The sequence below is a fragment of the Rhamphochromis sp. 'chilingali' genome (genome assembly GCF_963969265.1).
Source record: "Rhamphochromis sp. 'chilingali' genome assembly, chromosome: 4".
Lineage (NCBI taxonomy): Eukaryota > Metazoa > Chordata > Actinopteri > Cichliformes > Cichlidae > Rhamphochromis > Rhamphochromis sp. 'chilingali'.
The window spans coordinates 34,068,870-34,092,260 of NC_137948.1; the positions used below are offsets into that span (position 1 = coordinate 34,068,870).

A 23,391-nucleotide genomic window follows, 5' to 3' on the forward strand; every position below is an offset into this window, starting at 1 on the left:
AAAACACACACAAGTTTTCCGCAGACCTGCTGATAAGGAACGCTCTATACTGATGACAAACGCTTGCTTTTGTAAAGTGGTTTGACGTGCTCAAGGACAAAACAGGACCAAATTCGTTTTGCTGTACATTAAGACTTTGAAAGAGAGCATCAGTGTGTTGTGGAGGCTTGTGTTCCTGCGTGATGGATTCTGCTTGGCAGTCAGCACTAAGGCAACAATTGAGGACAGAAAAAGCTTCACAGGGAAACATAAAAACATTTCAAGGAAAAAAGAAAAAAAGGACAAATTTCAATACAAACACAGTCTCATTATACAGGGGAGGGGATTAGTTGCCTGATACGCCACTGCTGCTTGTTTATCTATGCTGATATCCTGTAATGGCCCATCGACGAGTTCTGTCAGCAAAAACTTGTGTTCGCAGCATCGATAGGCTGTGAACCTGTGCGTGCGTGTCTGTTTGGGAGCGTTTTAGCTATCGCACTTATTTTGCTGACCAACTGAAGACCTCACAAGTTGAAGGCAGTGTGGTCACAAGCATTGATCAGCTACAGGGTGACCTGCCGATAGTTTCTAATCCACGCCCTGCCCCCAAACCCCGAATTAACACCTCCAGTAAAACCTGGCGTGTTTGCACTCTGTAGCTCCTTCCCAAGGATGAAGTGAACCCACTGATGTTTGTCTGCCTAACTGCAGATCACCACCTGTTACCTATGCATCCAAAATCTGGGGGATGCCCAAGATTTCTTTGTGGAGGTTTTTTTTTTGACAAAAAGACAGATAAACTTGCCAGAATTGATGACATTAACTTCTTCTGATTACTACAGTGTTTGTCACATGGGATAAAAATCACCACCTAAATGCAGAGGCTGTTGTTAAGATCACAAAGTCAACTGAGCTGATCGTTGGTGTAAGTCTTAAATGTAAAATGTCATAATCTCTCCCTGTTCTTTTTAAAAGTACGCTCTTTTTTTGTTGTACTGACCTTTAATAATATGTTTTCTTTACATTATTTATTGTCACAGGCACATTATTTTGTGCACATAACCAGGGGTTAAAGTGGGTCTTAACAATTTTCTGGTAGGGGAGACCGGGGATAGTTGTAACGTGGGTCAGTTGTAACACTTCCAATTTCTCCAATCAGGGCTAAGTTTCAAATGATGTGACTCATCCTGTGCATGCCCAACTCAGTTCTGCTATCACATGTGAAAAATCAGCACATTTTGTCAAACACAGATAATTTAACATGAAAAAAAGTAATTTGTATGCCAAAAAGTAAGTTTTTCTACTTTATTTCAATTTGTAATAGCATTATCTGTTTTGCAGTTAAACCCATCAAACTTAAATTATGTTATTTGTATGTCTATGGGGATATATTCTGTGTAGGTCTTTAGTGCTAATGTTTTAGCCGTTGGCTGTAATGTTAGCTAGTTCATGGCTATAGGAGTCAGTTGTAACAGTAACAGTCTGGGTTAGTTGTAACAATAATGTATGTTACAACTTACCACACTATTACTTTAACGTATATTAAACAAGTTGGGGCAACGACATCAGCAGAGAGAGGTTCACTGGTCACTTTTGTATATGCGGTTAATGCCATTGGCAACACAATTACTTCACTGTTTGTGTTCCCCACACATACATTATGCAGACCTCTGTGTCAGAGATGGACCAGTAGGAAGTACTGGTAGTGGAAATAAATCAGGATGGGTGCAAGAAACAGATTTCCTCATCTTTCTGAAGCACTTTGCAAACCACACCAAGGTAAGCCAGGATAAAAAGTAATGGAATTGCGATGCTGGTGAACAACTACATTTTTTCAGCTTCATTGTTATGTTCAAAATTGGTGCAAAAGTTGTAGGTTACAATGCCCACTGAGCCAATGAGGCCAAACTCAAGGAAGACCAACCAAAATTAATGAAATATTCAGCTGCAGAAAATTCCATAATTTGTCTTTTTTGGAGGGTTGGAATATGTTCAAAAGCTAGATTTCTGCATTCTGTCACACACACACATAGCTACATAAATGGATGTAAGTGCATTCATGTGTTGAATAAACAAAGATTACATGTTAATATTTTGTTAGTACCCTTATTTCATTGTGTTACATTTTACCCCAGGATATGTTACAACTAACCCAGACTATGGGGTTAATTGTAACATTTCACTCTTCGTGTTTGAGGCCATACCATGCAATGGGTAATTGTGCTGCAGAGAAAATAGCTGCATTATTTAATAGCAGAGACATGTAAATACTTTGCATTACATTTTGAATCCACTACCTTAAAAGAGCTCCAATTTACAGACAGAAATGTCAAAAATGTTACAACTATCCCCGGTCTCCCCTACCTTGAGTTAATAAATAATAAATGATTGTGGAATGAGTTCATTTTTCTTATGCTTCAGCCTGGTGTTACTTCCAGTGATGGCCTGGAGACACTTGCTCAGTAGTAAGAAAATAACAACACACCACAGAGCTTTTACACATTAACACGTCCCCTTTTCCTTCTCATCCCTGTGATGTGTTCATGGTGCAGATGTAAAGTTGTGGTCGTGGTACTTCAGCATCTTCCTCGCACTAAAGACGAGGAGAATAAATGGAGCAACTTAGTGTACTTCCCAGAGAGAATTTCATCTCAGAGATGAAATTTAAAGCTGTAATAAAATTGGTTTCAGAGTTTTAAAATCTACACGTGTTGTCAAACTAATTGAAGCATACTCATTTTAGACAGTCAAAGACTGCAGGTTAGTGTAGTTAGTTTGCAGTTCTGTGATAGAGCTTACAATGATGCACTGTGTTAGACTGTTATAGGCTGTGGTGTTAGCTTACATCAGGTGTAGCAGACATCAATTTACATTTAAGGTGATGGCGTGGTGCACACTTACTCATAGAATCCGATCTTTTTATACTAACTTTTTACTGTCTAGGTGAAATCAGCCGTACATGCAGCTGCTTACATCTTGTGAATAACAGTGAATATCGAGTCACAGCATGAACACAAAGAAAAATCTGCTGGAACTCAAAAACCAAACAAGGATTTTATGTGAATTATTTCAAAGTAAATCTTTTCTCCCCATGCTGCACCGCTACACCCGATCTTCAGGTCTCCTCACCTGCCAGATCCCACTTTAACCCCTGCACGTAACAATAAAAACAGTAAATTGTAGCAATAAATTTGCAACTCAAAACTTGAGGTTGTTGGATCTAGGATGTGATAAAAGATCTGCCCAATACACCAAGTAATGGATTCAGTGTTTCTTGTGTAACACAAAACAGCACAAATATTATTTTGAAGTAGAAACCTTGGACAACTTCATCAGCATACATAAATGTCTCCTAACATCTCAGTATTCTTGACGCTGGTAGCCTCCGGATCCATCGAAGGCCCCGTCACTGTTGGTCTGGCCTCCTCCTCCTCCCGGGCTCTCCAGGTCATCCCCACCGAATGAGGTGTAGGGGGCTCCGGCTGCATCCTGGCTGGGGTCTGTGTAGTCCTGGGAGAAGAGGGCCGAGTCGGCCCCTAGCTTGTATCTCTGGAAGGCCAGGAAAGACTGGCCCGCCTTGGCGATGAGGATCGTAAATGGGAAAGGACGAGGAGATGAATAGGAGGCGATTGAAGACAGATGATGAAACAGAGACGTGACGATGTTAGTGTGAGGAAGGGAGGGGTCAGACAACAAAAGACAGGAGGACACAGTGGTTAGTTGGCTGGAAAGCTTGACAACATTATTAGACAGCTTTAGTGAATCAGTCACAGTGAATTACTTCCTCAAGCAGCAGCACAAAAAACGCTGCTCGTACATTGTGTAGCTCTAGAAGAAGAGCACGAGTTCCTCTTGTGTTGATAATTCAGAAAGGAAATCGTGGGACAAGCCAGAGGTAAAACAGAGCAACACAGAGAAAGTTAAAATGATTCAAGTTACACGAGGAGATTTTCTTTATTATCGACTGCTCAGATGTTGCAGACACTTGAATAGCTGCAGTACTTTTGAACCTTTTTTGATTTTATAAGTCGATACATGACAGCGCATCAGGCCAGCTAACTGTCCAAAAGAAAACGTTCCACAGCACATACTTAGAGGAAATTTGCACTCATTGTAGTCTGGGTTACATGGACTGAACCCTGAATATTTCAGACTTTTTTGTAAATATGAATATAGAACATTTTATTAGCACCCGCATAATAAAACTTAGCCATAAAAGACAATGAATATTAAATGTTAAATGACTAAAATTGAAGCTCTAACACACCTCTACCATCTAAATTTAATAAAATGAAAGTGAAAGAGGGAGCCTGTGTGTGCAAACACAGAGGAAACTGACACCCCTATAAAATGTGTTAAATATGCTGGAGTCTGTAGCGAGACGACTCAGCTTAGCTTGTGTTCTCACTGTAAACGAGGCGAAACAGTTCTCGCTCCATCTGAACTTAACATCTTCCAACAGAAAGCTCTTTAACATTTCTCTGCTTGATTGATTGAGCCTGAAGTCCTACTGGAGAAACTGTCCAGCACATAAACAAAGTCGGTCATCTTGAAACAAGTTTGGTGTTACTAAGCATTAGCTAAATTAGCTTTCATTTCACTTGTCAGCAGTACATAGAGTCAGCAATTAGATCTTACACAACAGAAAAGGCTTAAAACATCCCCTATAAGTTACACTTCCACCAACGTCTGAGTGCTGTCGAATTCTCCCATTGATTTCAATTGAGGATTTTGAGTGCAACATATCTGTGTAATAATATATCTGAAAATAACCATCTCAACACTGCAATGTGCTCTAGATTATGAGTAAGTATATATCAAATTATTCATTTAAGTGAGGAACTGAAAATTAGGGGGTGGGGGTGTAAGCAATTAATAATTTTATAAAAACTCATTACAATTAAGGACGTGAAAAAATGGTGTCCAGTCCTAAAAACTGAGACAGCAATTGCTCAGGGCTCCAGGTTTGGTGTTGCAGATACTCTGACTGTAACATCTGTTTCAACAAAAAAATTAAAAAAATAATTTGGTGAAGCTTTTCTTCATAAATAAAATGAGTCTTTCATGAAATTCCAACAGAAAAAGCTCTGATTTCACACCTGAGATATTTAGAGCTGCACATGTGTAAATTTAGCTGTTGAGTGTCTTGCGCTGATGAATGATAAGGTCAGCCTGCTTGTTAATGTGGGTGTTTGGAGGTGTTTGGATTAGTAAGTCTGCTTTTATGTCTCTGTGTCAGCAACGGCAGTATTTGCTGTAAGAGGGCGCCCAAATCAAGTGCAGTCTCAGTAAAGAAAGAGGAGCGTGTAGGACCTGCTGCAGATGGTTAAGGCAACAAAGAGAGAAGATAAAGTCAAACAAAAGACTGATGAGGCTGAGGAGGGAACAGCTTGGTGTATTCCTCTTCAAATGACACATTCTTTAACTTCTCCATAGAGAAGAGAGCCTGGGCCCCCTGTTGGAACAATATTTGTACAGTCATGAGTTCACATGTCAGAAACAGTAAGCAGTACTAAAAAAAAGATGAAGGGAGACACATTTATATAGCTCCCTGGCTATATAAGCAAGCTGAGGATAAAAGCCAAATAAGATTCAAGGTTTAAGGTTGTCAGTCCCGTCTTTGGTTACAGCACCGCATCAGGCCATTAAGGTCCTTACCCAAGTGAAGATGGAGAAGAAGGAGAAGGTGATGGCTGCTCGGGCAGCGTCCCCTCTCTCCTTAAATTGGTTGTCCTCAGACACCTGCCACTGGTTGGCCAAGAAACAGAAACCCACAAACCACATGAAGGACCAGAATGCTGGAATAAGAAAAAAAAACAGAGATTCGGAGTAAAATTGCTAAGAAATTCCTCTTGCTTAACTCCAAAATAACAGAATGGAACTCGTGTTGCAACTCAATATGAGCAAATTACAATGTTTGCAACTGAATTCATCTGTTAAAAGACTAGTTTAAGTATTTACAGTACTTACTTGATTAGATTACATCTGCATGGCTGTTTAGTTAGAATATGCACTAACAGCAGGGGAGAATAGGTAGCTGTCTTATAAAGATGACAAAACTCAGCCAATCACCACCTTCACCTATAAGCTACTGGTTGATGAATATGTTGTATAACTGTAATTAAGCCAAACTAAACGTTCCCACCTGTTTCAACTCTTTTAGCTTAGCTAGGCTAAGTTCCTGCTGCCATTTGTTTAACAAAACAAGAACTGTTTTACTGAAGACTCTCATAAAAAAAGAGATATTTCTCAAATTGTCGAACACATAGTGCAGAAAAACAAAGCTCAGGTACCACAGCTGGATGACTAAAGCAGGTAATTAAGTCAGCATAAGAATGAAAAGGTGGAGGCAATCAACTGAGAACAGCAATGGGCCCCAAAATGAGCCCTGTGGTATGCAAGATGAGCAGTCAGACAGCAGGATTCACTCATAAAATCAGATATGATTTTTTCCTGCTGGCTGGGGGAAACTGGAAGACGAGAGAGAAATTAAAAGAGCTGGAGTGTGGAGGCAATGTATAAAGCCTAATCAGAAATGCCCAGGGATTATCAGGTTCCCTTATTTCTTCAGTGTGGAAACCATCTCATATTACAACAGATACGGCAAGAAAATCAGAGAGTCAGAGAGTGTAGGTGACAAAAACAGGGAGGGCGAACTCTGTCTGTGACAGGAACTACCTCATTAACCGATCCGACACTTCACTGTCCTGTCATTATATTTGAGTTCATTGCAGTAGCAGTGCAGTGGAGAAGTAGTGGAAGCCACTGTCAGGGACGCCAACGCACAACATCTCAGAGACTTGTTAGTGTCAGATGAGTACTTGTCTACTTATTATCCCTGTCACACATCTCTCCTTTTGTTGTAAAAACCTAACTGCACGGCATTTTTATACATTACAAAAATCGCTGACAGGTTTTTGTTAGGTAGTATATTTTGAGCGGCTGGGATAATTTGCACAGAAAAAGGCCTATTTGGTTCGAGCATCCATGGGAAGTGAATTTAGGTATTTATGAAAGCTGTTTGTAGGAGTCTTTGTTGATCTCCAGACAAACAGACCCAGAGACTCATTGGCAATCACCTGTTGCTTGGAAGAAATGTGAACTCCATGAACAGATAGCAAGTGGTTGCTGACGCTTGCTATGCGAAACTGGTCGCAAAGAGGTATACGGTGCAAATACCCTTGTGATTGCTTTGGTTGCTAGCAGATTCCCACAGTTACTGTATTGTAGATGGAAGATGAAGTCTTGTTTGCAAACACTTGCCAACTACTCCCCAAGCAAAACTGTGAAACTGAAAAAAGTGTGGCGCAAACTGGAAATGTAGCACGCTCACCTTCAAAGTAAAACTTGCACCTTTTGACTCGTAGAAGTAAGGCGGGATTTTTATGAGTAGTTGGCAATCTGCTACCGACCAATCAATCAAGTTTTTTGGTGCAGCACCATCTCTGCGGCCAGTATCACCCGGCGACAGACAGCAACCACTCACCAACTTGCATGTGATTGCACATGGTCCCCCAAACCAGTCTCTAGGTCTGTGTAACTGAGGCTTTAGCACATCTGAAGGTAAAAATCCAAACTCAAACAAAATACTTCACAACTATAAAGTATTGTAAAGAAATACGGTATGAAAAGACAATGTGTTTACCTGACAACCCAATATCAGCCAGCACAGCTTTCTTGCGGTCTTTGACGCTGCTGATCTGAGGGAAATAGATGTCCAGAGCCAGGAAGCCCACACAGCAAAGAAATGCCATGGAGCCCATAAACACCCCATAATTGCAGGCGTTTTGGTTGCGGTTGAAGATGCAGTACTCCTCCTCTTCTTTGGCCTGGTTGATGTAGCCCTCATTGGCGATGCAGCCGAAGATCACAATGGAGAAGAGCTGGAAAGGAGAGAAGAAGGGATGAAAATGCACGAACAGATATGACTTTCAGGACTGTGGTAGAGTTTACAAGACAGAATTTAATGTCAGCACCTTTAGAACATCTGAACTGAGTGTGTACCATAGTGGCTCTGTAAAGTGCTTCTATATGTAAAGCAGCTTTGAGGTTTGCTACTGAATTCAGAAGTCAATGTTTCCATATTTTGAGCATTTGGAATGAGTGTCGTCACATTTGCCTCCACCTGGTTGCTCAAAAGTTGAAAGTCGAGTATTCAAATGGCGTCCCACTTCGTACACGTCAAACTTTTCTGGGAACTTCACAAACAGGTGCCACTATGGCTTTTCTTAACTTCATGTCCACACAGCATTGCCAAAGGCTGGAGCCTATCCCAGACAGCACTAGGCGAGAAGTGTAGTACACCCCGTGTAGTGTCACTAGTTCTTTACAGAGACAACCAACCATTCGTATATCATTGTTTGTCTTTACCAAGATTGTGTCAATCCTTATAATATTTCCATGCTGCTGACTGAGTGTAAATAGCAAGAGAACCATCAATCTGACTTTCCTGCTTTATATTAGAGATGGACCGATCCGATATTACGTATCGGTATCGGTCCGATACTGACGTAAATCACTGGATCGGATATCGGAGAGAAATAAAAAAATGTAATCCGATCCATTAAATATAAAAAAAGCACCTCACAAAACTTGCTACACGGCGTAACTCGGCTCATAACCGTAGCACGTCGGAGCAGTGTGCTCACGTGATAGAGCAGCTGTGTGTTGAAGCCTGCTACCAAACCAGCATTTCATCTCTGAGAAAGTGATCCCAGAGAGAAGTAAAGCAAGTGTGTAAGTTCATCTCTGAATGTTTGTAAAGCATTCCCGCGTTAAGCTTAACAACCAATACCTGGAGCGACTGCCTCTTCTTGCTGCTACTTCAATCGTGAAACTGCTTAATGATCAGCTGATCGGCTTTTCTGTCGCGACTCCGTGTCTCTTGTTTGCTTTTGGCCCACTTCGCGCCAGAAAGAGGAAACCAGCAGCTGAACAACAGCAGCACGTTTAAGCTTGATAAGCTGTTGTTAGAATTTATTTAACATTACTTTCTACACCAGGATCTTTTTCTATGTAGCTGACGCTGGTAACTGTGCAGGGGCGGATCTAGCAAAGTTTAGCCAGGGGGGCCGATAGGGCATTAACAGGGAGAAGGGGGCACAAAGACATACTTTTCTTTCTTATTCTCATTTAAAATGTTGAACTTTTAATAAATAATTATCTGAATCTTACACCCAAAGTCCATTACTGTATATAGTAACTGTTAAGTCTAATATACCCTAGTAAGCTATATTACTTTTTCCTTTGGGAAGATACCATCTGTGCAGTCTGCAGTTCTGTTGAAGCAAGATGTTGAATCTATTTAATTATTCTTGAAAAATAATTTATTTCTGTGCATTTTTTTTCACACTGCATCAAATTAAAGTTGATTACGTCGATTAAGCATCATGAGGTGGAGCGTGAGGGGTGGTTCCCTATTTTATTTTATTTTTTGCTGGGAGTTTGCAACCCTATTAGTTAGGTTGCTTAATATTTCTGCTAAGTACTCTTTAAAATACCAGAATAGGGAGGATGGAGCAGGTTTAAGTTTATTAGATTGATCAGTATTGCTGAACTATGAAATATTTTGGGTGCAGTGTATTTTTTACATACAGGTATAACAGAATAGCTTTAATGTTGTTGTTTATTTAAACTTGAGTATGAACCTATACAAAATGCAGCAAGATATTAAAAAAACAGTTTTATTGATTAAAAAACACTATATCGGATTCATATCGGTATCGGCAGATATCCAAATTTATGATATCGGTATCGGACATAAAAAAGTGGTATCGTGCCATCTCTAGTTTATATTTGTGCTCCAGTGCTGCCTTCTATGTTTGCATGTTTTCTGAGTGTTTCATAAAAGCCATTTCCAGGCCATAAAACTCCTACTTGCTGCAGTAGGGTGATATATTTAGACTGACTGGGTAATGAAAAAATAGCTTTAGCTTGGTGTTTTCAGCCCATACTGTCACAGAAATCCTGCAGTTATCATTTATTAAACATTTCTCGTGTCTTCTTCAAACAGTTTTGCTCACATGCCTCTTTTTTCTGAGAAGCTGGCATTTTGCTGCATTTCTTTACTGCAATTTAACACAACAGCAACACACAAAAGCAAACTTTCTGGTTGTTCCACCTAATGAACATACAGGTGATACGATGCTTGTAATAATGGCTGCATGGTGAGAATCACCTTCTTTGACTTCTAAAACGCATTAAACACAACTGAGCCGCTGCTAATGAGAATGAAACGACAGGAAATAAAAGAAAACCCTTGCGGTAAATCATGAGATGCTGCACATTATATGAGAATGGGTTCTGTTCTGTCTGGCTTGGTGATGCACAGTACAGTAGCTCCACAGGAGACTGTGGAGCTTAGACTTTCAGTAGATCACCAGAGTGTGTCACCTACAGAAATACTGAGGTACAAGTAATGGGCTAAATGGGAAGACCAACACTGAGGAAGCTGAGATCCTTCACTGTGTGCAGCAAAATGATGGATTTTGTGATTGGCAGCAAACTGGACAGTTTTGAAGATGTAATGGAGAGGAGGACACAGACTATTGAGCTATAGTAGCTCAGGTCAACCTTCGCTCTCCACGTGAATCAGTGAGCCTTGGCCGCCCATGACCTTGTTGCTGGTTCACCACTGTTCCTTCCTTACACCATTTTTGATAAATACTGACCACTGCAGACCAGGAACATCACGCAAGAGCTGCAGTTTGGGAGATCCATCCATCCATTTTCTTTCATCCATTATTTCCTGTACATAATCTTGTACGGCATGCCTGCACATGCTTATAATGTTAACCCAAAACAATAGCATTCATTGCTCCTGCACTGCATCTACTACAGAACATCATTTCAATGTCATTTTGGAGGTATTTGCTACTGGCACTGTAATACTGATCTTCTGTAAAGCTGAACATGCTGGAGAGGATTTATCCTTCCTGCAGTAGTCTGTTAAGGTCGAGGCAGGGACCCTGACAGTGATAAAATGGAGCCAAAGAAAGGACAAGGTTACTATGATAGCATCTGAGCCCTCTCTCCTTTGTCTTTTCCCTTATTTTCCTCTCTGCGTCTGTCTCGCTTTGCCTCAAGGAGCGCACACCCAAAGGGATACAAAATGGAGTCAATAACAGGAGCAGGTTAATAAGATATCATCAAATCCCTCTCTCCTCTTCTCCTTGCTCCTCTTCAGTGCAGTATCACGAAACAATATTCTCATGGCAACAAATGCAGTACAAACTGTGTAGCATGCTACTTTTAGTTGCTAACAGCAGATCAGACAACTTCATCCAGCTGACAAACCCTCAGACCAAACCTCCCGGGAGCTTTTTCTGTCTGGATAAGAGGCAGAGTGTGTTTATGTTTGTCTGTGTGTGGTCTTTGCTGTGGTGAGTGATGGATTCAGAGGGTATCTCTAAATGTGATCCAGTGTAAAAAGAGAGATAAAAAGCTAGAATTGAACCTTGGGTTGGTGTGTACAGTTTACCCAGCTGTCGTGTCTCTGGGTGTGAGATAAATGACAGCGATACAAAGACTGAATACAAAGCAAAGTGTACCTCCTCTGACAGCCCTGATCATGAAGGCTAGCTACCGGGCCGGGAGGAGACAGGGATGCCAGTCACGGTGGGATTACGGCACAGTTTTTTCTTCAGCTCCTTCCTTCTTTATCTGCTTTTGAGCCCTTCAGCTTCTCTCTACTGTCCGGTCCACGCTTGGGAAACCCCGATTTCATTTGACATTGAGTTCTTGCTTTCTATTAAATTTGACAGACTGGCATTTCTTTTCTCTTTAGATACAATCAGTTAGATTATGTGAAGGACAAAAGTTTAAAATCAAGTCACAATGACTTCATTTTTTATCTGTGGGTTGTGAAGCTTTAACCTATAGCGTCCCACTGATAAAAACAACTGCACTTCTAAGTCGTTTGCATATTTGTCAGACTTTACTTACTTTGTTTCAGATAATCAAACAAATGTTAATAATAGAAAAAGATAACCCAAAGATAAACCTGTCTGACAATGACAAGCAGGCTATAAGATCTCAAAAAGCAACACATCATGCCTCGTGCTTTTTCTAAAGGAAAGGCTGAGGAACAAAGTCAGTGACGTCTGTCGGTCTATAAAGGGTTACAAAGCCATTCCTAAGACTTTGGGACTCCAGCAAACCACAGTGAGAGCCTTTACCCAGCGAGCATAAAGGGAGTAACTTTTATAAATGGCAGGTAATTACAAATGTAACATTTATATCACCTCATCAAACATCAGCAAACACACACGCTGTGTTGCTAGCTTACGATCCAGCCGCCGTATTTCACAGCGAGAGAAAAGAGAGAGAGCGCTAACTCCACTCAAAGACCGGACAGGAGAGGACGAAGGGAGGTTAGATTTAGAGGTAAGGATGCTCAGTCGTATTTGATAAACTGTAAAGTTAAAGCTTACATGTAAGTCCTCGTGTTTTTGAATGTGGCATTGTGTTTCTTCATATTGTGAAACACGCTGCAAATCAATAAGATAAGATAAGATAAGATAACCTTTATTAGTCCCACACGTGGGAAATTTGTTTTGTCACAGCAGGAAGTGGACAGTGCAAAAGTTATGAGGCAAAAATTAGAATACAATAAGAATAAATACAGTACACAACTGTACAGAATAGAATAAAATAAAATACTATATACAGTAGAATAAAATAAAATAAATATACAATAAGATAAAAATAGAATACAAATACAAATACTATATACAACTGAGTAAAAATACAACGATGACAGAAAGGATTATTGCACTTAGTATTATTGCATATGTATGGATGTGTGTGCTTGATCAGTTAAAGTCTTTATTATGGAGTCTGACAGCAGTGGGGAGGAAAGACCTGCAAAATCTCTCCGTCCCACACCGTGGGTGCCGCAGTCTCCCACTGAAGGAGCTGCTCAGTGCTGTCACAGTCTGCTGCATGGGGTGGGAGATGTTGTCCATCAGGGATGACAGCTTAGCCGCCGTTCTCCTGTCACTCACCACCTCCACTGGGTCCAGAGGGCATCCTAGAACAGAGCTGGCCCTTCGGATCACCCTGTTCAGTCTCTTCCTGTCCCCAGCAGAGATGCTGCCGCCCCAGCAGACCACACCATAAAAGATAGCAGAAGCCACCACAGAGTCATAGAAGGTCTTCAGGAGTGGGCCCTCCACTCCAAACGACCTGAGTCTCCGCAGCAGGTACAGCCTGCTCTGCCCTTTCCTGTAGAGGGCGTCTGAGTTATGAGTCCAGTCCAGTCTATTGTTCAGATGAACACCAAGGTACCTGTAGCTGTCCACAGCCTCAATGTCCATACCTTGGATGTTCAGTGGTTGCAGTGGAGAATGCTTGTGCCTGCGGAAGTCTACCACCAGTTCCTTGGTTTTACTGGCGTTGATCTGGAGGTAGTTCAGCTGGCACCAGTCCACAAAGTCTTGGGTCAGACCTCTGTACTCCTTGTCGTCCCCATCAGTGATGAGGCCGACTATTGCAGAGTCATCAGAGAACTTCTGCAGGAAGCACTGGGTGGAATTGTGGGAGAAGTCTGCAGTGTAGATGGTGAAGAGGAACGGAGCCAGAACCGTTCCCTGTGGGGCCCCCGTACTGCAGACGACCCTGTCCGACACACAGCCCTGAGTCCTCACATACTGTGGTCGGTCGGTGAGGTAGTCCAGGATCCAGGTAGTGAGGTGATGGTCCACTCCAGAGTTCTCCAGCTTGTCCTTTAGAACCGAGGGAAGAATGGTGTTGAAGGCACTGGAGAAATCAAAGAACATGATTCTCACAGTGCTTCCAGCGGTCTCCAGGTGAGCGAGGGAACGATGTAGGAGGTGAATGACGGCATCATCCGCTCCAATGCCAGGCTGGTAGGCAAACTGAAGTGGGTCCAGTGATGAGCTTATTAGGCGCCGAAGCTGAGCCAGGACCAACCGCTCCAGGGTCTTCATCAGGTGGGATGTCAGAGCCACCGGCCTGTAGCTGTTGAGGTCCTTGGGGCATGAAGTCTTTGGCACTGGTACAACACAGGAGGTTTTCCAGAGCTGTGGGACTCTTCCCAACCTCAGGCTCAGGTTGAAGAGGTGCTCCATCACCCCACACAGTTGGTCCGCGCAGGACCTGACGACCCTCGAGCTGATGCCATCTGGACCCGCTGCCTTCTTGCCATTAATCCTCCTCAGTTCCCTCCTAACCTGGGTGGTTGAGAGAGACAGGCTGGAGCCTTGTGTTGAGTGTGTATTGGATGCTGTTGTTGGGGGTGGGGGGGAGTGAGCAGGGTGAATAGAGGAGGTGTGAAGTGTCTGAGGTGGAACAGCAGCAGTGGGGGTGGGTGAGTCTGCAGCCGATGTTGCAGACTGCCTCATGGCTGAGTCAAATCTGTTGAAGAAATGATTCAGTTCATTTGCCCATCTCACATCCCTCCCAGGCAGAGAGTTCTGCTGTTTGTGGCCCGAGATGGTTCTGAGGCCTCTCCAGACTTCACCAACGTTGTTTTGTTGAAGCTGGTTCTCCATCTTCTGCCTGTAGCTCTCCTTCCCATTCCTTATCAGTCCCCTCAGCTCTCTCTGCACCCTTTTCAACTCCTCTTTGTCTCTGGATTTGAAGGCCCTCCTCTTCTGCTTGAGGACGGTTTTAATTTCTGGGGTAATCCAAGGTTTGTTGTTGGAGAAACACCGTACAGTCCTGGTAGGTACAGTGTTATCCACACAGAAGTTTATATAGTCAGTAATGCATGTAGTAAGGCTGTCGATGTCCTCACCGTGGTCATCACAAATCACCTCCCACACAGTCGACTCAAAACAATCCTTAAGAGCCTCCTCGCTCTCCTCTGACCATCTCTGTACTGTGCGGGTGGCTGGTGGCACCCTGCGCACTAAGGGCTCATACACAGGGACAAGGTGCACCAGGTTGTGATCAGATCTGCCCAGGGGAGGGAGAGGTGATGAACTGTATGCCTCTTCTGCATTGGCATACAGTAAGTCCAGTGTTTTATTGACTCTGGTTGGGCAGGTCACATACTGGGTGAAGGTGGGCAGTGTGGAGTCCAGTGAGGCATGATTGAAGTCCCCTGATATTATGAGAAGGGCTCTCGGTGATTGTGTTTGCAGTCTGCTGACCACTGAGTGGAGAGAGTCACAGGCTGCATCCGCGTTGGCCGAGGGGGGGACATATGCTGTTATCGCGATAACATGCAAGAACTCCCGGGGCAGGTAGTACGGACGCATGCTGAGACAGAATAACCGTGTTATTTAAAGGTTGTGTGAAAGGACTCTGCAGTATACTGTCAGAGGATGGAAATCTGCCAGGGAAACTCGTGAAACGTCTGCTGACATCTCGTTGAAATCAGTTTTGTAAATTTGCAAAGAGCAGCAGATCAGCTGATCACAGCGTGCACGTCAAGAAAATCTACCGGAGCTCTCAATAGAAATTGTGATTCTTTCCCTCACGTTGAGCCATTCCATCTGATTCCCCCACCTGCTGAATCCCACTTTAACCCCTTCCCTACATGTTTTCCTGTTTAGAGGCAAAGTCACCCTCTACAAGGCAGGCAACAGAAAATAAAGCAATTTTTTTATTTTGCTTCTTTTTCTCTGCTCATGTTCTTCTTATGATTCAAGAGTACCTTTATTAGAAATTAAATTTAGACTGAAATTAAACTTGTATTCCTATCTACTAATATTATTTTATTACAACAATAACTTAGCACAAGGTCCAGTTAGCTTTGCACAAAAGTATGTGGCATTAACGACGGACCCGACCACAGGCTTGTGCTTTTCAGCATCACTTTATTAACACTTTCACGGTTGCACACTTTCACCAACACACGGCTGCAGCTCTACAGCTGCCGCCACACACATCACCAACACCAATACTGCAGGACCCAGTGCAGACTTTAAGCCGGCGAGGCGGGATTGAGGATGGTGCATCCGCCTCCCCTGCAGCGGCACCACAGACCACGCCCCACCACAGAAGACCACGCCCAGCTACAGAGTACAGAGCTGGTAATTTTTCACTTTTACTCGAGTAAAAAAGTTGAATCGGTACTTTAACTTGTACCAGAATATTTTTTGACACAGGTACCTGTACTTCTACTTAAGGACAAAATGTCTGTACTTGTGCCACCTCTGCATGTCAGTGATGCGGCTCTGCACTGTGATGGTGTTAACACTGTGAACAGTCTCACTCGGGTCATAACAAAAGACAAAACAATTGAATCCATGTCCATGAATATGACCATGCACATGTTCATGAGTTATGTTTTTAAATAATGCTTTCATTCCTTCGCAGATCGTGCAGGATTGTATTTCGATGTTTAATAAGCATTTAAGTGGACGGCACAGCAGACTGACACAGAGTCTGGGACAATGACCTGGGTTTATTAAAAATATCTGTCATGGTTTCATCGCATATTTCTATTTTTTGTTCAACAGCAGCTTGTATCAAAAAAAATGTTCCCTGCCTCTGACAAAAAGCCTGAATCCCCAGAATAATGGCCACCGTCTCTTTCACCTACAGTGTTATAGTTTGACAGACTGGTGATGAGCTTATGAGCAATCACCTACCTGAATGAATGGAGAGTATGCACTTAAAACTGACCTTCCCTGGCTGTATTACTTATACTAATAAGCATTAATAAAAGTGATTCAGCAGACTATGTTATGATAAACAGAGTAACACTCATTCATTCTACACAGCAACAAAAGCCAAACTCTTATTTCCATTTTAAAGCTCCAGCACAGAGAGAAAGCTGGCATTTAAATCTGCGTCTCGATGGCAAACTCTAACAGTTTGTTACTAAGCATGCGCAACCTTTCTGTTTCCTCACTCCTCCCTCGGTCCACTTTATGCCACTCTGGATTCTGGCCCATGCCACGCACTCCTCTTTCTGATTAAAGGATGTATGGGGGAGGGCAGTAGCACCTCAAACACCTCAATCCCATCATTCATCTACCTGCAGTTTTTGTTGTTGTCATGATGAAGAACTAAAGGAGGAGATGGTGGGATTGTGAAGGGGATAAGCAAAGAGAAGCATCGGGGGTAGAAGGGGCATGGAGGCGGTGCTATTTTTAGACCGGCTGCATCATTGCTCCCTCCCCCTCGTCTTTTCCCATCTCCCCTTGTTACTGGCCCTGCCTATGCCCACAAGCATTCTTCAGGAAAAAGGAGCACGCTCCGACACACATACTCATGCATACACAGCTCAAATGCACGCACAGTTTGTCCACTGCTTCACAGGGCTGGCTTAACGACTCAGGTCAGAAAATGCACACACACAAGCATTGCAGCACAAACGCACAGGCATAAGGCCAATCCCATAATGTGGGATATTGTCAGAGCAATAATAACTTTATTTGCTCACTTAGTCTCTTTCCTCTGATAAAAACACGCTGCATGTATTTATTCATTTATTTAATCTCCATGTGACACAACGGATTTGTGGCGCTGGGTTTAAAGCTAAAGAAAAAGTGGCATATTTGCACGTGCAATAAAAATAAAAGACGTGGTGTCCAAAATGATTTCTGATGAGTTCGAAAAAGGCCAAAAACTGCAGGATTCACAACACTTCTGTGTTTCTCTCTTACCTTTGTGTCATCGCCAAAACCAGCACAGTAACTGTTCAAAATGTGTCTGTTTGGAGAAGCGTGAGGATCATTTACACCCTAAATACACAGACTCACCGCCTGGTCTAACTCCCAGCCTGACACATCAACTCTACTCTTCTGGGTCCTCGTGATATTTGTGAAGTACAAACGTGCACACTCTTCTTCTTCTTCTTTTATCTTTTAAAGAGATAAGCGCAGTGTCGCTAACATGCTTACCTGCAGGGTCATCGCTTCTTTGATATAGTAAAGGAAACCATAAAGATTCTTTTGAATCTTTTAAATCAATCTACTTGACTTTTATACATTGATTTGAAGATGGTTTTAAAGCACTAGTCACCAGAACAGCTTATAAGATTTGATGATTTTGTCCCACATGAAGGAATTTACACTTCCACCACCATTTTTTCCATAACAGAAGCCTTCCAGCCTCCCATTCAGGAATCTTTAACTGTCACGTCTCCTCCTTCTGATTAACATACAGGCAATATTACAATGTCTCTGGTTCACCCCTCACCTTCTGTTGACTCAATTCTGTCACATTGCGAGCATGACTGGATTCCACAGTAATCTATGAAGCATGTACAGCTGTGGCCCCTAACTTTTTTTATTTGAATACAGAAGGGAGTCTGAGTATCTGTAACAGGGACAAAAGTACCTGCAGGGCCACAAGTTTTTAGTGATGTGACACACTTTGGATTTGAAATGCTCGGAGAATCTGCACTGGGAAATAAACTCATCGCCAGGGACTCGCGTTCATCTTTCAAACTCTTTTTTTTCTTCTTTCTTTTCCAGCTACAGCTTCAAAGACACAAACACTGAATGCACAAACGCTATTCCTTGAAATACGGATTGGACTCGGCGTGACCTGGTTCACTAAGAAGGAAAACACGCACCATCTTCAGGATCACAATTATATTTGGTATCACATGGCAGGGGGCAGATTGAATTGCAAAGCTTTTCTCTCCTGCTTGCAGCGAAAGTCCGACGAGGCTTGTGTAACGATTCGAGCTTGATCCACAAAAACACCCTTAAAAAATGCACAAAAAAATGTGAACTGCACCTAAACATTTCCCGAGAGCTTCGAAACCATAACCAGTGAATAGTGTGACATGGTTTCATATGTGACTTGACTCCTTTGAGTGGGTGTGTGTGCCTGGGTGAGGTGAAGGTACCCCACCCTGCTTAATCTGTAGAGAGATCACAAGGCTTCTGAATGTGGTGAAAGCAGGCACTGTGAAGAATCCCACGTGCTGTCTCTGGTCTTGTGACCATCAGAGGGTCCCTCACAAATTGCCCTTTAGCGATGCTGATTACAAGATGTGTGTGTGTGTGTGTGTGTGTGTGTGTGTGTGTGTGTGTGTGTGTGTGTGTGTGTGTGTGTGTGTGTGTGTGTGTGCTTCTGAAACGTTGTGCATTTGTGCGTGAAAGCATGTGCTTCCTGAGAATCTCCCTTTGAAATTGCTGCTGTGTCTCTCCATTCAGACCTTCTTTAGAGCTTTAAGCAGAAATTCTGATATTTGCACGTGATTGCAACAATGAAACACACTTACACACAAACACACACCCACAAACCCACAAACCAGCACCCATATCAGCTGCTACCTAGGCCTAAATCAGATCGGTTCAATCGGTCTGCTTGTGAATGATTTAAAGCTGCTGTTGTGCTGGCTGAAAGGCCTTTTGCATCCATTGTTGAGAACCAGACAATTGAGCCGGGCCTCATGTCACCCGGCTATTCACTGTACCTCACAAAATCCTGTACTAGAAGTAGCCATGCACACACAAATGCACAGACCGTGAGTTAGCAACGTGCAGCCTTTTCATAATAATAGCGTGCCCACATTTAAGGAACAAATCCTGTGAAAGTTATCACCTTTGTTGAATCACTCATTCGCTGATTTGAACTTATTTTAGAAATATTTTTACAATTCACACATGTAAAGTTGTAAATTACCACATTTTCATCTATTTTTAAATATAACCAAGTAGTTTAGATGCCTTCAAAATACCAAAAACGAGTAAAACATGAAAGCAACACGTAAGAGCAAAAACAACAGGACATGCATCTTGGTCGCTTGGTTCTGTTTTGGGTAAAATACTCCTTTTTTAAACGTTTGGATCTGTATGATGTCACAGAGAGGAGGATTTTAGCAAAGTTGGCTTAAAGGGGGAAAATTAGATGTATTTTCTTCAGTAAGTGTTTTGTGATTATGAACATATTTTAAAAATACAGGTTCAGAAATAGCAAACAAAACAGTTGGTGCTGTAAGCCCACCATCCAAGAACACACCAACTAGGGCAGAGCAATATGGCCAAAAATATTTATCACGATATACATTTGAAAATTTGTGATAATGATATAACTGACGATATAATTGACACTAGACAAAATACTTTACAACTCCACAACTTTATTAGTGCAAAAACCCATCAATGTATTTTCACTTAAACAAGCAGCTGTTTTTTATGTGCATTAAAGTTATATAAAAATGTAACAGTGAAAATGCAAATGCCTTGCTGACAGTTTAACCAAAAGGCATTTCCAGTGGAAATTGGCCGACATATCCTCAGCATAACCATGTATAATATCCACAAAACTTAAAAAGAGGTTATACACACACAATATGGTAATATTATGTTGAAGCACAGTACGTATCACTCCGCGAGGCTCCAGCCTACGATAGCTGTAATGCTCCGACAATCCATCAAGCAGAGCGGCTTCGTAGCTTCGCACTAAAACATTTTTTGACAGATTTTCGAGCGCCGTGTACCACATAAAATCGGTTCAAGGTCAGTAAGCACAACCAGAATTCATACATAAGGCGCACCGGATTATAAGGGGCACTGTCGATTTTTCAGAAAATCAAAGGATTGATTTTAAGTGTGCCGAGTTTACCGAAAAACACTGTAATAACAACAGCCCGCTTGCATGCTCTACCAAAACTGTGCTTTGGTGTGTATCTGACAGACGAAAGCTAAACCAGTTCCACACCACTGAAGTTGCAGCATTTTACAAACCAATTCTGGTTCATCCGTTTCATTCAACGATCCGCTTTCGCCCTTCTCATTCTCCGTCACCGCCATGCTTTTTCCGCCATGTGCGTATGAAAACAAAGGCACTGCGCATGCGCGTTTTACCCATATTCTATGGCGATATTTCATTTTCTTATCGTTGCCTAACATTATACTGGTATTACTGTGAACAGTATGATATAACCCAGCTCTAACACCAGCCCATCAAAACAGGTAGAAAAAGAAATAAGGGTAGAACAATTTGTTTCTCATGACGCGTTCTAGACTATTAGGATGTGCAGGTCCTCTGAAGTGAGACAGCATTTTATCAATAGGTAGATACAGATCGAGGTCAGAACTAGACACAAGTGTCCAAACAGTTGTCTAATGAATAAAAAAGAACTTGAGATAAAAGCTTACATGTGGCCTATTTTGAACCTCGGCACACCCGACCAATCACTGTGTTTCATGGCCATTTATGTTACATGTTGTTTAGAGAAACTGTCAGAAGCAAAGGAACGTGGGGAACGTGTTGACTCTGAGACAGTAAGTGTAAAGCTTTCTAACATCAATGCCTTTGGATTTATGCCATTCTTTTGACATATAGGTAGTAATTAAAATATGGACTAAGGAAAAAGAAACATTTCAGCAGCACATCACCAGTATCTGACGTGTGTGCTGTGCTCTCAGTGACATTAATATATTATCTAATTGCAAAAACGGAGGAAATTTCCATTATTGCTTACCATAATGATGTAAGTACAGATAAAGAAGACAGCACTGTTGATGCAATCAGATCGTCCCAGAAAGAACATGTTCATTTCTGCAAATTCTTGCCTTTTATGTGCTTCAGAGCTTTTATCTGCTCTGAAGAGAACAAACCAAAGCGAATGCAGTGAATGATCAGTAAAAGTAAGTTATGACAGTGGGAAGTGAGCAGAGCTATCTGCTGCATAATACAGGATCACTGCTGGAGGATATTACATCCTCTGTGTGTGTGTGTGTGTGTGTGTGTGTGTGTGTGTGTGTGTGTGTGTGTGTGTGTGTGTGTGTGTGTGTGTGTGTGTGTGTGTGTGTGTGTGTGTGTGTGTGGGCTTATTGTCTGCTGCAGAATGTCAGCCCAGACTGGGGATACCTGATTGCTGCTGTCACCATGGCAGCAGCTGCTCATGTAATGAGAGAGAGAGTGAGAGAGACAGGAGACCTTGTCAAAGTACAATTCAAGGAGAGCCACTGCAGTGGTACACAATGAGACAGACAGAAACACAAGTTCAGAGCACAACGGCACTCTGATGTCTGTTCTGTCGAGTCACTCAGTCACACACACAATGCTCTCCTCCATACGCCTCTGTGCCTTTTTTTTTTTTTTTGGGGCATTATTATCTCGTTTCCATTTGAAATGTGGTGGCAGTCAGTGAGAACATGACCAGACGAGCCCAGAAAACAAGCATGTATCAGTGCAAGAAAACAGACGGTCCCTCAATCTTGTAAAGCCAAGCATAACAGAATCAAGGGAAAGTAGCACTGCAATCTGGTACGGGTGCTCATTCAGTTACAGGCCTGCTTTTTACGTTTTTTTAATGGCAACAGCAAGTGAAACTGAAAGGGCAATTTTGTAGTGTGTTCAGCCAGTCCACAGACAAGGAACAAAGATGGCTGTAGCCAAAGAGATTTGAAGTCTTATCTTAATGATTCAAGTTACGAGAGTTTACTCTCTTTTCTCATATGAGTTGCAAGGGAAACCGTGATCAGGTATTTGCATGAAGCAAAATGCTCCAAAAGTCACCAACACAAATAGCAAGGGTGTGAGGCCCAGTGGCTACAAAGGGCCACGCCTTAACAACAGGAACTATAAATCTTAAGAATAATTAACAATATATACTTCAACCCTCTATAAGGTTATCACTAATGGGAAAAATAACCATAGAGACCAAAAGTGTTTTTGTACCATTCTGTAAATACATTTATTTCTGATGTAAAGTTGGACACACAGGAATCTATTGAAAGTGACTTGCTTTTGGAGCCAGCCTGCATTATATGACACTAACTACATCAATGTACTGCACTATGATGATATACCCAAATAAAGTAGGGTTCAGCCTGCTCATGAACTATTCATGCTGAATTGAATCTCAACCAATCACCAAACTGAAAACGATCAGTTGGTTAAGTTAGAAGATGATTCATTTTTTCAGGCTTTATTTACCTGTGAACACAAGCAGTACAGGTACCCAGCGGTACCCTTTTCAGTACTTTACACACCACAACAGCTGCTGGTTACTGCCTGGCACTGTCTGTGATGTTGACGTCACTGTCACAGTGCTTGCACACTGCAGTATTTAAATGGTAGTGTGAGACAATTGTTGGTTATGTTTACATACTAAGGTTTTGTGTGTGTTTACAGTATACCATGCTGATATGACATTTCAGCGCTGCGAAACAAATGCTAAAAGTTAAAACGTCAACAGCACAGTGTCAAAAAGCCGTTTCTCTGACAACAGCTTTTCATCATCATCATTACCATTCCTGGGTTCACCTTCTTAACAGGCACGTTGATGTTACCTGCCGGTCTTTCAAATACGGTACACTTTGCAGCTTTCAGACATACTTTGTATTTGACCAGATGTTTCTTCAGATTAGATGTGTTCCCACGTTCAGCTTCTTATTTTACACTACAGATGTTACATTTTCCAACTGTTTTAGCATTGGATGCATGCTAATAATTAGGTCCAAACAGAGATTTATAACAAACAAAACTTTCCACTACACTGCGATTTCAAATATATAGCAGTCA

General features: G+C 42.1%; 1 protein-coding gene across 2 annotated transcripts in view; it reads right to left on the reverse strand.

Annotated features, from left to right (window-relative positions):
• Positions 1-2,817: 2,817 nt before the first annotated feature.
• The window catches only part of syngr1b (synaptogyrin 1b), a 30,172-nt gene continuing 9,598 nt past the window's right edge, over positions 2,818-23,391 (reverse strand). The window contains exons 2-4 of one of the 2 annotated variants that reach the window (XM_080880637.1): positions 7,628-7,865; positions 5,641-5,780; positions 2,818-3,558 (exon numbers count right to left, since the gene is read on the reverse strand). In XM_080880637.1, the coding sequence (XP_080736763.1) occupies positions 3,343-3,558; positions 5,641-5,780; positions 7,628-7,865 (594 nt within the window). In that variant the 3' untranslated portion in view covers positions 2,818-3,342. Of the gene's footprint in view, positions 3,559-4,789; positions 5,438-5,640; positions 5,781-7,627; positions 7,866-23,391 lie in introns of those variants that run through there. The other variant, XM_080880638.1, reaches the window with a different exon arrangement.